Below are 14,246 nucleotides of genomic sequence, written 5' to 3'. Positions count from 1 at the left end.
GCCCCCCCCCCGCGCCGCTAACCCTGTGATGCCCCAAACATGATCCCTATTCACACATAATGCACAGTCCTGCATGGGGAGGAATAACAGCTGTCAGCCCAGGGGCAAACCCCACACCAATGACTCAGTGATATAACGTTCCATAGTATATTTGGCAAACAAAGCCAGCAAGTGTCAGGGTCCACTTTTTCGCTGCCTGAACCATGGCTTTTTCATACCTGTGGTATATCAGTCTGCTGCCACTAGTGGCCGCCCCCCGAGCCCCCGAGCCCCCGAGCTCTCAGAACGCAATGAGCAGGATCAGGTGCGCTTATTACCTGAGCTGAGCCCTAATCATTCCATCCAGCTGGGGCTTGTTACCTGCATTACCTGCCTTTATAAACCTGCCCTTCAGTCGGGGTCTATGTATGGAAGTCTGTAGACTGTGTTCTGCTGTTAACAACCCCCCCCCGCCGCCGCACCTGTTACCCCCCCCCGCCGCCGCACCTGTTACCCCCCCCCTGCCGCACCTGTTACCCCCCCCCTGCCGCACCTGTTACCCCCCCCTGCCGCACCTGTTACCCCCCCCCGCCGCACCTGTTACCCCCCCCTGCCGCACCTGTTACCCCCCCCTGCCGCACCTGTTACCCCCCCCTGCCGCACCTGTTACCCCCCCCCTGCCGCACCTGTTACCCCCCCCTGCCGCACCTGTTACCCCCCCCCCCCTGCCGCACCTGGTTACCTGTGCACTTATCAAGCGGCCTCCCTGCCAAAAGACGTATTACCGGTATTTGCCGTGCTGTACGTCCGGTTTCTTGCTCACAGACCGCGTTACCCGCATTACCCGCGTTACCCGCATTACCCGCGTTACCCGCATTACCCGTATTACCCACGTTACCCGTATTACCCGCGTTACCCGTGTTTGCTTGCCCTGTGATATTCATTCAGTACATCGCGTTACCTGGATCTCTGCTTGTGGTGTCTCTGTTTGTATAATAAACGCACTGCGGGTTACAGACCGGGCCCCAAGTACCCCCTGCTCGTGGGCTCCGACCCGATTACCCAAGTCCTGACAGCAAGAGGGGCAGGAATCGCTCTAATTTGATCTGTCTGGGGCACTTACACCGTGTCTGGATCCTTTCTATGTTCCGGTTACAGGACTCCGGTTCTATGGTGAGTTTATGTTGGGCCGGACCATGCATTGTCTCCTTAATATGTTCCGGCCCCCCATGCTAACGGACCCCCGGGTATAGTGCAGAGAAATGGGCTTTCATCTTCTGTGTTTTCTGCATTAGTGGCCCCCAAGCAGGACGCGGGGGCCAGAAACTTCCGTCTCACACCCCGGGGGGGGCACGGTGGAAAATCTCCAGATCCTAGTAACGGCCAACGCATCCCAGGAGGAGGCCGAAGTGACCTGTCGGGGCTCATCTCGTCTCCAGTGACAGCTCCGGTGACGAGCAAACATTTGCCCCGCACGGGGGGTAACAGACACCTGTCCATCCGAATCCCATCAATCCCAAACTCCACGGCAACACCGGCCAAGCAATGCCTGGGAAATGTCCACACAAACGCATTGTGTCCTCGCAGCACAAACCTGCCCCCCCCCAGCATGTAAACGCCCCCCCCCGGGACCGCGGCCCGAGATGTGAAGGCGCGTGACGTCAGCGCGGGATCATCGGATTATCCGGCACGGATCCACCGGAACATTCTTTATTAATCCCCCGGAGCGGTCATTGAAGGGTTAATTCCGTAGGGCAGTAAACACTAAACGCCACGTCGTCATTATATCTATTAAAATGGCTTCAAACGTCTTCTCTCGGTCCAGCCCCGGCCCCCGATCCGTCAATAGAAAGAAATCCACAAAAGTCTCTGGCCTGTTGTGGAATGAGTAGCTGCCGAGTGTCCCTGTTTAAGGCCTCTAGTCCCTGTGTTTCTCCTTCCTCCCCTAATAGATTGTAAGCTCCCGTGACCTGCTCCTCCAGTCCGGGGGTCGGTCGGTCATCGGTTTTCTATACGGTTATTTTAGCGGTAATTTTGTGGCGGAATCTGCCCCGGGTCGACGGCTGTAAGGGGGCAGCACTCGGGGTATTCCTGTCATTAGCACCGAGCGTCCGATCGATCTATTATCTGTCTATCTATCTATCATTATCTACCCGTCTGTCTATCATTATCTACCCGTCTGTCTATCCATCTAGTAATAATTTGTGGACGCAGTAGTAGTAGTAGTAGTAGTTGCTGGTAGATCCGTCTATCAGTTGCAGGTGTAATTATAAATGCCCCCCCCTCCCCATTCTCATGCTAATGATTGTTTACGCAGCTTCCCTGCTGGTAAATAGAGGGGGGGTGTCGCTGTAAACATCCCCGGACCCCCCATTCACCCCCCGGGGGCAGTTTATTTACTTTTATGAATTTTGGGCTTTTTTCTAGGCTCGGTCGCCAGGGCGATTAACTCCGTAATGCCTGGATTTGCAGGCTTTGTCCCCCCCCCCCCCGTGTAATGAGTGATGGTGACTTCATCCACCGTGGGGGTCCCGACCGGCTGTGTGGGGGGGTCTCCAATCCGCTGGCAGGCAGATGTTACAGGGTCTCGGTAACTTCCCCCTCAGTATATAAACCGGTCCAGACGCAGGGCGAGAAGAGACAGGCAGAGAGCGTCGCCCGAGAGAGAGACAGCCGAGTGTCACATGCTGCGCTCTACAGGTAAAAGGAGAGAAACCCAGACCCCCCCCCGGCAGATCGGCCCCCGGCGGCCCCGACTACTCTGTAAAGACTCAAACCATAATCAATGGTTGGTCTCGTCTTAGATTCAGGAGCCGTATGTCTATCCCATGCATGTTTAATACCCTCACTGTATTACCCTCTACCACTTCTGCTGGGAGGCTGTTCCATTTATCTAGCACATTTTCCATACAATAGAATGATAAAGTAATGGAGGGATTTTTACGTTAAGCAGCTCGGAGATTGAATCGGTCGTTTAGCGAGTTCACGTTCCGTGGCTGCTCCCCGTCAGCAGAAGAGCTTCCAGGAGATGCCACCAGGAGGCGCCAGAATGATGAGGGCCGCCCTGCTGCTGCTGCCGCTGTGGGTGAAGCTCGCCGTCTCCAGTGGGTAGGTGCCACTCGCGCCGCTCTGTGCTGCGACTGTCCGGGACAGCCGGGGTCGCGTTCAGTGATGATCCAGACGTGGCTGTTAGCGGGTGACACCCATCACTCTCAGCACACGTCACACGCGTGTTCTACACAGTTATATGTACAGGTGGCCTTTATCCCGATTCCCTGCATGACTTATTCCAGCCCCAGAAATCCTCCTTTCCCTGGCGGTCACGTCCTCACTGAATGAACTCTCCGTACTGCAGCAGTCTGTGCTCTCTGCCAGTCTTGGTCTGTCTGTCCGTCTCTCTCTCTCTCTCTCTGTCTGTCTCGCACTGTCTATCAGTCTCTGCCTGTCCATCTCTGTCTCCCGGTCTCTGTCTGCCAGTCTCTCTGGGTCTCGCAGTCTATATCTGCCTCTCTCCGTCTGCCAGTCTGTCTGCCTCTCTCTGTCTGTCTCTCAGTCTCCCAGTCCCTGTCTATCTCTGTCTGCCAGCCTCTCTGGGTCTCGCAGTCTATGTCTGCCTCTCTCACTCTCCCAGTCTCTGTCTGTCTCTGTCTCCCTGTCCCTGACAGTCTCAGGTCACTGTCACTCAGTTTGCCTCTCTGTCGCCGCCCTGCAGGCACTGGTGTGAACGCACAATCCAGGTGATGGAGGAGGAGGTGATCAGCCCCAGGAGGCAGCAGCAGGTCCTCTGCTCCCAGGTCTATCAGTTTAATCTGGACGGGTGGCAGCTGGACCAGGAGCAGATGAGGCGGGAATACGGCGGAGACGCCGGGATAGCGAGATATTACTCCGAGAACGGGGCAGCTTCCATGTGCTACATCTACAAGTGAGTGCGACGTCTCCCCGTCATTCATCAGGAACGCTGACTGCTCATATCTTCATTCAGCGTCCATTCAACATACAGCGTTCATTCATAAAACATACAGCTTACATTCAACATACAGTGTTCATTCATAAAACATACAGCTTACATTCAACATTCTGCGTCCATTCATTCAACATACAGCGTTCATTCAACATACAGTGTTCATTCGTAAAACTTACAGCGTCCATTTATAAAACATTCTGCGTTCATTCATAAAATATTCTGCATTCATACAACATACAGCGTTCAGTCATAAAACATACAGCGTCCATTTATAAAACATTCTGCATTCATTCAACATACAGCGTTCAGTCATAAAACATACAGCTTACATTCAACATACAGCGTACAGTGTTCATGATGTGCTTTCCGTGTCCCTTGTCTCAGGCCCCAGAACACCAGACCTACTGTGTGGAACCGGACAGTGAGAGCGTGCTGCGAGGGCTGGAGCGGAGACCACTGTACGGAGGGTGAGTAGATGGAGGCAGCATGGAGGCCACTCAGGTAGCCAGAGGAGGTTTGGGTAAAAGGGTCAGGAATTTAAAGGGATTTAGTGGCCGGAGCCCCTGTCCGCGGAGTAACCAGATCACTGTATGTGTCAACATGCGATGAATGGGGGCCATGCGTTGTCTGCCCCTCCCTCCGTGGACAGCCTCGGGTTCCTCCGCGTGGACAGTAAAGGTTTTCTGCGGTTCCCTCGTGTTGCGGTAATTCTCTCACTCGCGCCGCGGTAATTCTCTCACTCGCGCCGCGGTAATTCTCTCACTCGCGCCGCGGTAATTCTCTCACTTGCGCCGCGGTAATTCTCTCACTCGCGCCGCGGTAATTCTCTCACTCGTGCCGCGGTAATTCTCTCACTCGCGCCGCGGTAATTCTCTCACTCGTGCCGCGGTAATTCTCTCACTCGTGCAGGAGGAGGCTTCCTGGGTCGCTGTTTCTCCAGCTGGAACTGCCAGGACGCGTTGAGTCCACATAACGTGTCCCTCATGAGCATGGAAGAATGCTGCGTCCAGTCCTGGGGCCACAGCTGGAAGAACGCCACGTCTGACTTTTGTTTCAGCTGCTCCTACGTGGCACCAACAGGTGAGTCTCCCCCACAGCATGATGGAGAGGAAACGCGTCTGCCACCTGCTAGAAGCTGATTCTGGGACATTTCTCTCCTTCTTTCTTGCTTTCTCTCGTTCCTGTCTGTCTCATATTATTTTCTTTTTACTTTCTTTTCCTAACCTCCCTTTCTCTTCCTTCCTCTCTCTCTCTCTCTCTCTCTCTCTCTCTCTCTCTCTATCTCTCTCTCTTCTCACATACATACTTTTCTTTTTTCTTTCTGTCTTTCTCTCTCTCTTTTTCTCTTTCTTTCTCTCTCTCTCTCTCTCTCTTTTTCTTTCTTTCTCTCTCTCTCTCTCTCTCTCTCTCTTTCTCTCTCTCTCTCTCTCTCTCTCTCTCTCTCTTTCTTATCCCCCGACACCTCTGTGTTTATCTGAAGTTTTTGTTACTGTGTGAATTGTGCTTTTGTATTTAGAAAATCACCAAAATCCGGAATCAGCACTCACTCCCCGCAGGAACTCAGGTGCTCAGCTGTGCCAGGAAGGGCCAACTCCCCAGTAAATCAAAATAGAAAAAGGCTCCAGGCACTCAAGGGTTCCATCAGGCAGATTTATTGAAGGAGAAGGACAACAACGTTTCGACCTCACGATGAGGTCTTTATCAGGTTGATAAATAAATCTGCCTGATGGAACCCTTGAGTGCCTGGAGCCTTTTTCTATTTTGTATTTAGAAAAGTCTGCTTTAGCTTCACTAATGCCGGAGGAAGGGACCGGACAACTTGGTCTCAAAAGCTCGCAATTAAACTCTCAGTTAGCCAATAAATGCTATCATTTTAACTATACTTTTCTCAACGGCTAACGCGGTACAAAACCTTTTCATCATTTCTTTATTTTTCTAACTCTTTCTCTTCCTTATTCTCTTATTCTTTCTTTCTCTCATTCTCTCTTTCTCACATTCTTTTCTTCTTTTCTCTCGTTTTCTTTCTCACATTATTTTCTATTGCTTTCTTTCTTTTTTCTAACTCCTTCTCTTCCTTATTCTCTTATTCTTTTTCTCTCTCGTTTTCTTTCTCTTTCTTTTGCTTTCTTTCTTTTTCTAACTCCTTCTCTTTCTTATTCTTTCTTTCTCTCTCGTTTTCTTTCTTTCTCACATTCTTTTCTTTCGTCTTTCTCTCCCGGAGAACGGTTTCATGCACCTATGCAGACCCTGGACTTGCGATCTCAGGAAGGTAGCCAATCACATCTGAGTCTGCGTTTAGGTAGCGAGTTGCAGCGGCTGACCGCGTTTCTCTCTCTCTCTTTAGAAATCCTGCCCTCCCCGTTCCTGATGAAGCCGTACCTCTCCACTGCACTGGTCGGCGTCTCTCCGCGGCCGGCGAGGCTTTTTTCCACCTGCGTGACGTGGGGGGGATTTCATTATCGTTCGTTTGACGGGAAATACTTCCACTTCCACGGAGCCTGCGCATACAACCTGGCCTCGTCCACAGACGGCACGTGGGCCATTCGTATTTCTGAGGAGCGGTGCTCGGGGCCCGGCCCCTGCCCCAGGGTAAGACACGAAGCACCCCACGGGAACCGACCGAAATAACCCAGAATAGAGGAAAAATGTTATTAGTGATTAGGAGCTTTTTGGGGTTTGATTAACAATCCATGCCTCCTTAAACTCAGGTGAGTCGCTTAAATCCACCGAGTCACCTGTTGTGAAGCAGGAGCGTAGTTAATGGTCCCCCAGTGGGTCCGTAGACTGGTGGGGACTGCCCGTGGAGGGCCCGGGGTAGGAGCAGACCGGGGTAGTCTTATTCACTCTGTAACCCCAGGGTCTCCGGATGACGTTCGGTTTGGATGAAGTCGTGATAAAGGAAGGGGCAGTTTCGGTGAACGGCGCACCGGTACCGGATCCAAATCCACACCTGCAGAACGGTGAGAGCCGGGCAGATACACTCCCCGTGGCCGGGGGGTAAATAGTTACATGGGGGGGGTTCCTGCCCCCGGGGCCCCTCGGTCTTACGGCCTGTCTGTCACAGGGATCAGCGTGCTGTGGATCGGGGACTTCGTCTTCATTGAGAGCGGATTAGGCGTCAGGATCAAGTCTGACCGCGGGAACAATGTGTACGTGACGGTGACCTCTGACCTCCGGGGCAAGACGCAAGGACTCTGCGGGCTCTACAACGAGGATCCTGAGGGTAAAGGGGGGTATTTATTGTGTGGGGTAACCTTGACACATGTTGGGGGAGTCTCGTTATCTCACGCGAGGGTCCACGTTGGCGCGTATGTGTCTGGAGGGCCCACATTCCTGCGCGGCTGGTTGCTTGTATTCTACAAAACATTGTTTGTTTGCTTCCAGATGATTTTACCCAAGCTGGGGGCAGCATTTACCCCCACGCTGCCGGCTTCGGGAACTCGTGGAGAGTCCGAGAGAGCGACACGGAGGTGAGGCTGGAGGAAAGGGACCCGCGGGGGCCACGCAACCCCTTTAACCCATTTCATTCATTCATTCATTCATCCATTCATTCATTCGTCTCCGTCCCGTAGATGTGCGAGGAGGCTGCAGAGACCGGTCACAGCTGCGAGGCTCCCGGCCGAGAGGCCATCAAGATGGAGGCCATTACAGTCTGCAAGAAGCTGCTCGGCGCCCCCTTCAGCCAGTGTCACCACAAGGTAAAGGGGCAGCTGCCACACGGGCCCCGGAATAGAGGGCATTACAATGCAAAGGCATGTTGGTAGCGGACAGACCCCTGCGTGGTGTAGCAGGGGGCACCCTGTACAGACCAATCAGAACCTGCCATTTATTGGGAATGCGAACTGGTTGGAACAGTTTCTGTGATTGTCTTCCCCTCCCCTACATGTATATGATAGAGATATGACAGCGTGTTGCTGCCCCCCAGGGGTAGATCCTGGGGCACTTGTGATGTAACCTGTGGCACCATCCTCTCTGCTGCCAGGTGGATCCGAGCGGCTTTTACGACTCCTGTATGTACTCGTACTGCCGGGACCCCAACGGGACGGTCTCCGTGTGCCAGACGTTTGCCAGCTACGCCAGGGACTGCGCCCAGCAGAAGATCATCCTAACCTGGCGCCGGGCGGGATTCTGCCGTGAGTGTCTCTCCGCTCGACCTTATTGCCCACGTTTTATGTGTTACACCCGTGTGCAGTTAGAAGGGAGGGTGGCGGATAAGTGGAAAGGCCTCCCAGCAGAGGTGGTAGAGGGTAATACAGTGAGGGTATTAAACATGCATGGGATAGGCATACGGCTCCTGAATCTAAGACGAGACCAACGACTGATTAAGGTTTGAGTCGGCCCCCCCCCTTCTAAATAAAACAAGAGACAATTCTTTATTTCAAAAACTTTATTAATTGTCAACTATGGATTTTATTTGTCCGCGGTGCGGCCCGCATATAACACGGCACCGCGGCACTCAATCTTTGCTAAATGTTTACATCATTTATAAGTTTGTAACCGTTTATTAGCCAAACATATTTTGGCCCAGTATATAAACATTTACCGTCAAAATAACAACAACAATGATAACCAATCATAACCATGAAGTCACCGGCTGGTATGGGCGTGTCCACCTGTATCCCTGCTGGTATGGGCGTGTCCACCTGTATCCCCAGCGCGGCAGTCACATGACCCTACGATTCACAGGGGCAGCTGCCCCCGGAGTGTCCTGCACTTACACCTCTGTGCACCACAAGTAACCGCACCTAGAGGGTTAACTCCTGCACCGTACCAGCTTAAAACCTGAGCCCCCGGCTAATGCAAAAATCAGGGAGGGACGGGCGGGAAAATATTTTTTAAAATGCTGACCCTATAGCATAAACCCCCCCTTTATATATCCCCTCAGGGAGGGCAATTACCCCCTCCCTTCTGGTCTTGCACGTGCCTCAAAGTCTTAACACCTTAGGTGCTAAAATTTTGCCTAGTCATGCCTTAACCCTTAACACTAGGCTTTCAACGGGGGTACCTCGTCCGGCGCTTCATTCATGGGGCCCCTCCGTCCAATTCTTTCCCTACGGGGCTGTTCAGTAAATAACGGGCTGATAAGTATATTTCCCACCGCACACACATTTCTGATTTTCTGGGCTCGCCCGGCGAGGTGTGGCGGGGAGCGTCACGTGAGGACATTTTTCCAGTTATTTGACATTTTTGACATATATTTTTGGGGTGATTTCTTGCTTTCCAGAGAAGGCGTGTCTATCGGGTAAGCGGTATTCAGACTGCGTGTCCGCCTGCCCCGCCAGCTGCGCGGCCGTCGGGAGCTACGAGGACGGCCAGTGCCGGGACGAGTGCGTCGACGGCTGCGAGTGTCCCGCCGGACTCTACCTGGAGGACGGCATCTGCGTGAAGGCGGAGGACTGTCCGTGCTACCACCGGAGGCAGAAATATCTGCCTGGCGACACCATCAAGCAGCGCTGCAATCACTGGTGAGGGGGGGGGGATCCGATGGATCCTGCGTGACCCCGGAGAGAGGGCGGGAAATAAATCACGTGTCACAATCCAGTTTCATACAGTAAACCAGTTTAATATGGAGTAAAGTAAACTGGTTTGGCGCGGAGTAAAGTAAACTGGTTTGGTGCGGAGCGCTGCCCTGACACCTCTTTCTCACGCAGTCTGTGCCGTGGCGGCCGGTGGCAATGCTCGAAGGAGAAATGCGCTGCAGAATGCGCCGTTTTGGGGGCTGCTCATTATACGACCTTCGATGGCAGGAGATTCTCGCTGCAGGGGAGCTGCGACCGCGTCCTGGTGCAGGTGGGCAATTCCCAAAGAGATGCCCCAAAGCGGGCTTTCTATACAAAAACTCTAGGGGCCACACGGGGCCCACATCGGCAGATACAGTGGGTATAATCAGTAAATCGTGTCCTGTCCACGTGTGGCCCTCGGCATTTCACTCCTATAATAAACTATTATTATTATATTATTATTATTTATTGTTAATCCCGCAGCGCTGTAAGGTGGCTTTTCTCCCCCATATATGAAGATTTACATAAATACATTTATTTATTAGTAGAAGATTTGGCAGATGAGCTTTTCTGGATTGCAACTCTCATAACTCCCAGCCAGAACGATGCATTAGATCTCCTGGATCTAAGACGAGACCAACGACAGGTTAAGGGGGCCGGATGGGGCCGATCTGCTGGCACATTCTGTTTTTTTTTTTGGTTTTTTTTTAGAGTCTTTGGAGTTGTAGTCCACAAAAGCAGGTGCAGGAGAAATGGGTGGAAATGTGTATTTTACGGGATTTCTGCCATTTATCCTCATATAATGATATATATATTCTATACGTCCCTTACCCCCCCACCGATATCTTCCGCGTCTCGTAGGATTATGTGGACGGGAAGCTGCTCATCACTGCGGAGAGCGAGACGTGCGGCCCCGAGGGGCCAGTCAGCTGTTTGCGGGGGATCAGGGCGACTGCATACAAAACCACGGTCAGGCTGCGGGCCACAGGTACTGCAAGTGTTACCCTGCAGAGTATTACAACCCTCCCCGGGACTCCCTGCAGAGTATTACAACCCTCCCCGGGACTCCCTGCAGAGTATTACAACCCTCCCCGGGACTCCCTGCAGAGCATAACAACCCTCCCCGGGACTCCCTGCAGAGTATTACAACCCTCCCCGGGACTCCCTGCAGAGTATTACAACCCTCCCCGGGACTCCCTGCAGAGTATAACAACCCTCCCCGGGACTCCCTGCAGAGTATTACAACCCTCCCCGGGACTCCCTGCAGAGTATTACAACCCTCCCCGGGACTCCCTGCAGAGTATTACAACCCTCCCCGGGACTCCCTGCAGAGTATTACAACCCTCCCCGGGACTCCCTGCAGAGCATAACAACCCTCCCCGGGACTCCCTGCAGAGTATTACAACCCTCCCCGGGACTCCCTGCAGAGTATTACAACCCTCCCCGGGACTCCCTGCAGAGTATAACAACCCTCCCCGGGACTCCCTGCAGAGTATTACAACCCTCCCCGGGACTCCCTGCAGAGTATTACAACCCTCCCCGGGACTCCCTGCAGAGTATTACAACCCTCCCCGGGACTCCCTGCAGAGTATTACAACCCTCCCCGGGACTCCCTGCAGAGCATAACAACCCTCCCCGGGACTCCCTGCAGAGTATTACAACCCTCCCCGGGACTCCCTGCAGAGTATTACAACCCTCCCCGGGACTCCCTGCAGAGTATAACAACCCTCCCCGGGACTCCCTGCAGAGTATTACAACCCTCCCCGGGACTCCCTGCAGAGTATTACAACCCTCCCCGGGACTCCCTGCAGAGTATTACAACCCTCCCCGGGACTCCCTGCAGAGTATTACAACCCTCCCCGGGACTCCCTGCAGAGCATAACAACCCTCCCCGGGACTCCCTGCAGAGTATTACAACCCTCCCCGGGACTCCCTGCAGAGTATTACAACCCTCCCCGGGACTCCCTGCAGAGTATAACAACCCTCCCCGGGACTCCCTGCAGAGTATTACAACCCTCCCCGGGACTCCCTGCAGAGTATTACAACCCTCCCCGGGACTCCCTGCAGAGTATTACAACCCTCCCCGGGACTCCCTGCAGAGTATTACAACCCTCCCGGGACTCCCTGCAGAGTATAACAACCCTCCCCGGGACTCCCTGCAGAGTATTACAACCCTCCCCGGGACTCCCTGCAGAGTATTACAACCTTCCCCGGGACTCCCTGCAGAGTATTACAACCCTCCCCGGGACTCCCTGCAGAGTATTACAACCCTCCCCGGGACTCCCTGCAGAGTATAACAACCCTCCCCGGGACTCCCTGCAGAGTATTACAACCCTCCCCGGGACTCCCTGCAGAGTATTACAACCCTCCCCGGGACTCCCTGCAGAGTATTACAACCCTCCCCGGGACTCCCTGCAGAGTATTACAAAGCCCCGGGACCCCCTGCAGAGTATAACAACCCTCCCCGGGACTCCCTGCAGAGTATAACAACCCTCCCCGGGGCTCCCTGCAGAGTATTACAACCCTCCCCGGGACTCCCTGCAGAGTATTACAACCCTCCCCGGGACTCCCTGCAGAGTATTACAACCCCCCGAGACTCCCTGCAGAGTATTACAACCCCCCGAGACTCCCTGCAGAGCATTACAACCCTCCCCAAGACTCCCTGCAGAGTATTACATGCCCCCGAGACTCCCTGCAGAGTATTACATGCCCCCGAGACTCCCTGCAGAGTATTACAACCCTCCCCGAGACCCCCTGCAGAGTATTAAAACCCTCCCCGAGGCCCCCTGCAGAGTATTAAAACCCTCCCCGAGGCCCCGCCGGTAACGTTGTCTGAATATACCCCATTAACCCCAACCTGCTGCCCCCTGTCACTCGGCCATCGTTATAACTCCCTCCGGGGTCTCCCCTGTGTCCCTGCGGGGGCCCTGAGCAGCGGCTTATAGGGGGGCCCTTATTCCAAAATGAATCCATTTCTCCCAAACTTGCGTTAAGACCCCCATTTTCTGCCCCTCCTGAGGGTAATTGTAATGGGGGGTTGTCCCTCTCTTCCAGGGGAAGCCGAAGTGAACGGGCGAGACGTTCTGCTGCCCTTCGTGAACCCTGACCTGTCCGTCCGGCGGCTCTCCTCCACCTTCCTGCTCCTGCAGACGTTTGGCGCGCATGTTCTGTGGAACGTGGAGTTTCCCGGCGCTTACATCGCTCTCCAGCCAGCGTTCGCCCAAAAGGTGATTATTGTACAGCGCCACGGAACCTGCAGGCGCCATATCAATAAATAAAAGCCATCCTGCAGCGGTCGCGCATTACGCACCTATGTTTCTGCATTAAATTAACCCCATACAGCCCAATAAAGTAAGAGCAGCAGCCATCTTATCCCACATCCCCCCCATTGGCTGATTGGGGTCCAGACGCCCTCCGTATTGTGAGCTCAGAGAGGTGGCTTTGTATTGACATGTGAATCGGGGGTCCACCGCATGTGGCCCCCGTCTGGCACTAAAGGAGACCAGAATGTTGCGCTGAAGGGGGGCATGGCGGGGGGATATTTAACGCACGGGTTGTGTATATATGGAATATTAATTACCCCTCTTGGGGGTCTGTCTGGCAGGTCCGGGGGCTCTGCGGGACCTTTAACTGGAACCAGAACGATGACTTCACCACCCCGGAGGGGGACATCGAGACCACCAGCTCCGCCTTTGCCAATAAGTACAAGGCGTCCGGCGAGTGTCCTGACGCGGAGCCCGGCGCGTTTGACCCGTGTGGGACGTACGCCCAGCAGAGGGAGTTCGCCGAGGCCTCCTGCGCCGTGATTGGCGGCTCTGTGTTCCAGGTACCGGCAGCGGGTATAACCCCCCCAAGAAGCCTATACATTCTGCAGGATTCCAGTATATCTGCTATATATATATATATATATATATATAATATATGATTAGCGCTATAGGGGCTGTATATATGCTGTATATGTGCTCTGTGTTATAGGGTCCATATATATGCGGTATATATGCTGTATATGTATATGGTCTGTATATAGGCGGTATCTGCCGTGTATATGCTTAGCGTGTTCTGCAGGTGTTGCACATGGGTTTAGGGATCCTGTATGTGCTTTACATAGGTCAGTGGTTCTCTGTATGATCTCTCTATAGGGTTAGCCGTCCCGTATAGATATTGGATGTACTGTTGGCGGTTCCTATAGGTTCCGTCTATAGGGTTCATGACCCCGCGCCCCTAACCCATGTTTCTGCCCCGTGCAGCCGTGCCATGACGCGGTGGAGTGGCAGCCGTTTTACCAGCTCTGTCTGCACGACGCCTGCCGCTGCGACCCCAACAAGCACTGCGTGTGCAGCTCGGTGGCCGCCTACGCCCGGCAGTGCGCCCAGGAGGGGGCGCCGGTGTCCTGGAGGAGCAGGACCCTCTGCCGTGAGTACCACCGCATGCCAGCCCCCCCACCCTGCCCCCATACCCAGAGTGACCCCATCAGCCGTCTTCTCTGTTGTCTCCACAGCCGTTCAGTGCACCGGGGGGCAAGTTTACTGGGAATGCGCCCCTCCCTGCAAGAAAACCTGCGCTGACCTCCGCATGGCAGGCGCCGGGACCTGCCGGGAGTTGGATGGATGCGTGGCGGGGTGTAACTGCCCCGAGGGGCTGGTGTTGGATGACAGTGGGCAGTGCGTGCAGACCTCTATGTGCCGATGCCACCACGGCGGGGAGGTCCACCAGCCGGGCAGCACCATACGCAAGGCCTGCAACAGCTGGTACGTAGTCTGAGAGGGGTTAATTTCACCTGTGCTGGTTTGGTTGGGACCCCC

The 14,246-nt window shown here is 54.1% G+C and overlaps 1 protein-coding gene across 1 annotated transcript in view; it reads left to right on the top strand.

The window, feature by feature from the left end:
• The first annotated feature begins 203 nt into the window (after positions 1 to 203).
• The window catches only part of LOC149271919 (SCO-spondin-like), a 79,464-nt gene continuing 65,421 nt past the window's right edge, over positions 204 to 14,246 (top strand). Inside the window, exons 1-22 of the mRNA XM_089507000.1 lie at positions 204 to 304; positions 805 to 899; positions 1,275 to 1,429; positions 1,932 to 2,007; positions 2,586 to 2,679; positions 2,958 to 3,087; positions 3,645 to 3,901; positions 4,328 to 4,410; positions 4,853 to 5,023; positions 6,288 to 6,532; positions 6,801 to 6,903; positions 7,008 to 7,166; positions 7,328 to 7,413; positions 7,516 to 7,641; positions 7,926 to 8,076; positions 9,168 to 9,408; positions 9,595 to 9,733; positions 10,306 to 10,432; positions 12,499 to 12,671; positions 13,049 to 13,270; positions 13,692 to 13,857; positions 13,943 to 14,192. Coding sequence (XP_089363126.1) covers positions 204 to 304; positions 805 to 899; positions 1,275 to 1,429; positions 1,932 to 2,007; positions 2,586 to 2,679; positions 2,958 to 3,087; positions 3,645 to 3,901; positions 4,328 to 4,410; positions 4,853 to 5,023; positions 6,288 to 6,532; positions 6,801 to 6,903; positions 7,008 to 7,166; positions 7,328 to 7,413; positions 7,516 to 7,641; positions 7,926 to 8,076; positions 9,168 to 9,408; positions 9,595 to 9,733; positions 10,306 to 10,432; positions 12,499 to 12,671; positions 13,049 to 13,270; positions 13,692 to 13,857; positions 13,943 to 14,192 — 3,350 coding nt within the window. The remainder of the gene's footprint in view (positions 305 to 804; positions 900 to 1,274; positions 1,430 to 1,931; positions 2,008 to 2,585; positions 2,680 to 2,957; positions 3,088 to 3,644; positions 3,902 to 4,327; positions 4,411 to 4,852; positions 5,024 to 6,287; positions 6,533 to 6,800; positions 6,904 to 7,007; positions 7,167 to 7,327; positions 7,414 to 7,515; positions 7,642 to 7,925; positions 8,077 to 9,167; positions 9,409 to 9,594; positions 9,734 to 10,305; positions 10,433 to 12,498; positions 12,672 to 13,048; positions 13,271 to 13,691; positions 13,858 to 13,942; positions 14,193 to 14,246) is intronic.

The sequence above is a fragment of the Sceloporus occidentalis genome, unplaced genomic scaffold (assembly GCF_023333645.1).
Source record: "Sceloporus occidentalis isolate IW3139 unplaced genomic scaffold, rSceOcc1.0.p SCAF_449, whole genome shotgun sequence".
NCBI classification, from domain to species: domain Eukaryota; kingdom Metazoa; phylum Chordata; class Lepidosauria; order Squamata; family Phrynosomatidae; genus Sceloporus; species Sceloporus occidentalis.
Note: the sequence above shows the minus strand (reverse complement) of the source record. Positions and strands in the feature narration are given on the sequence as shown.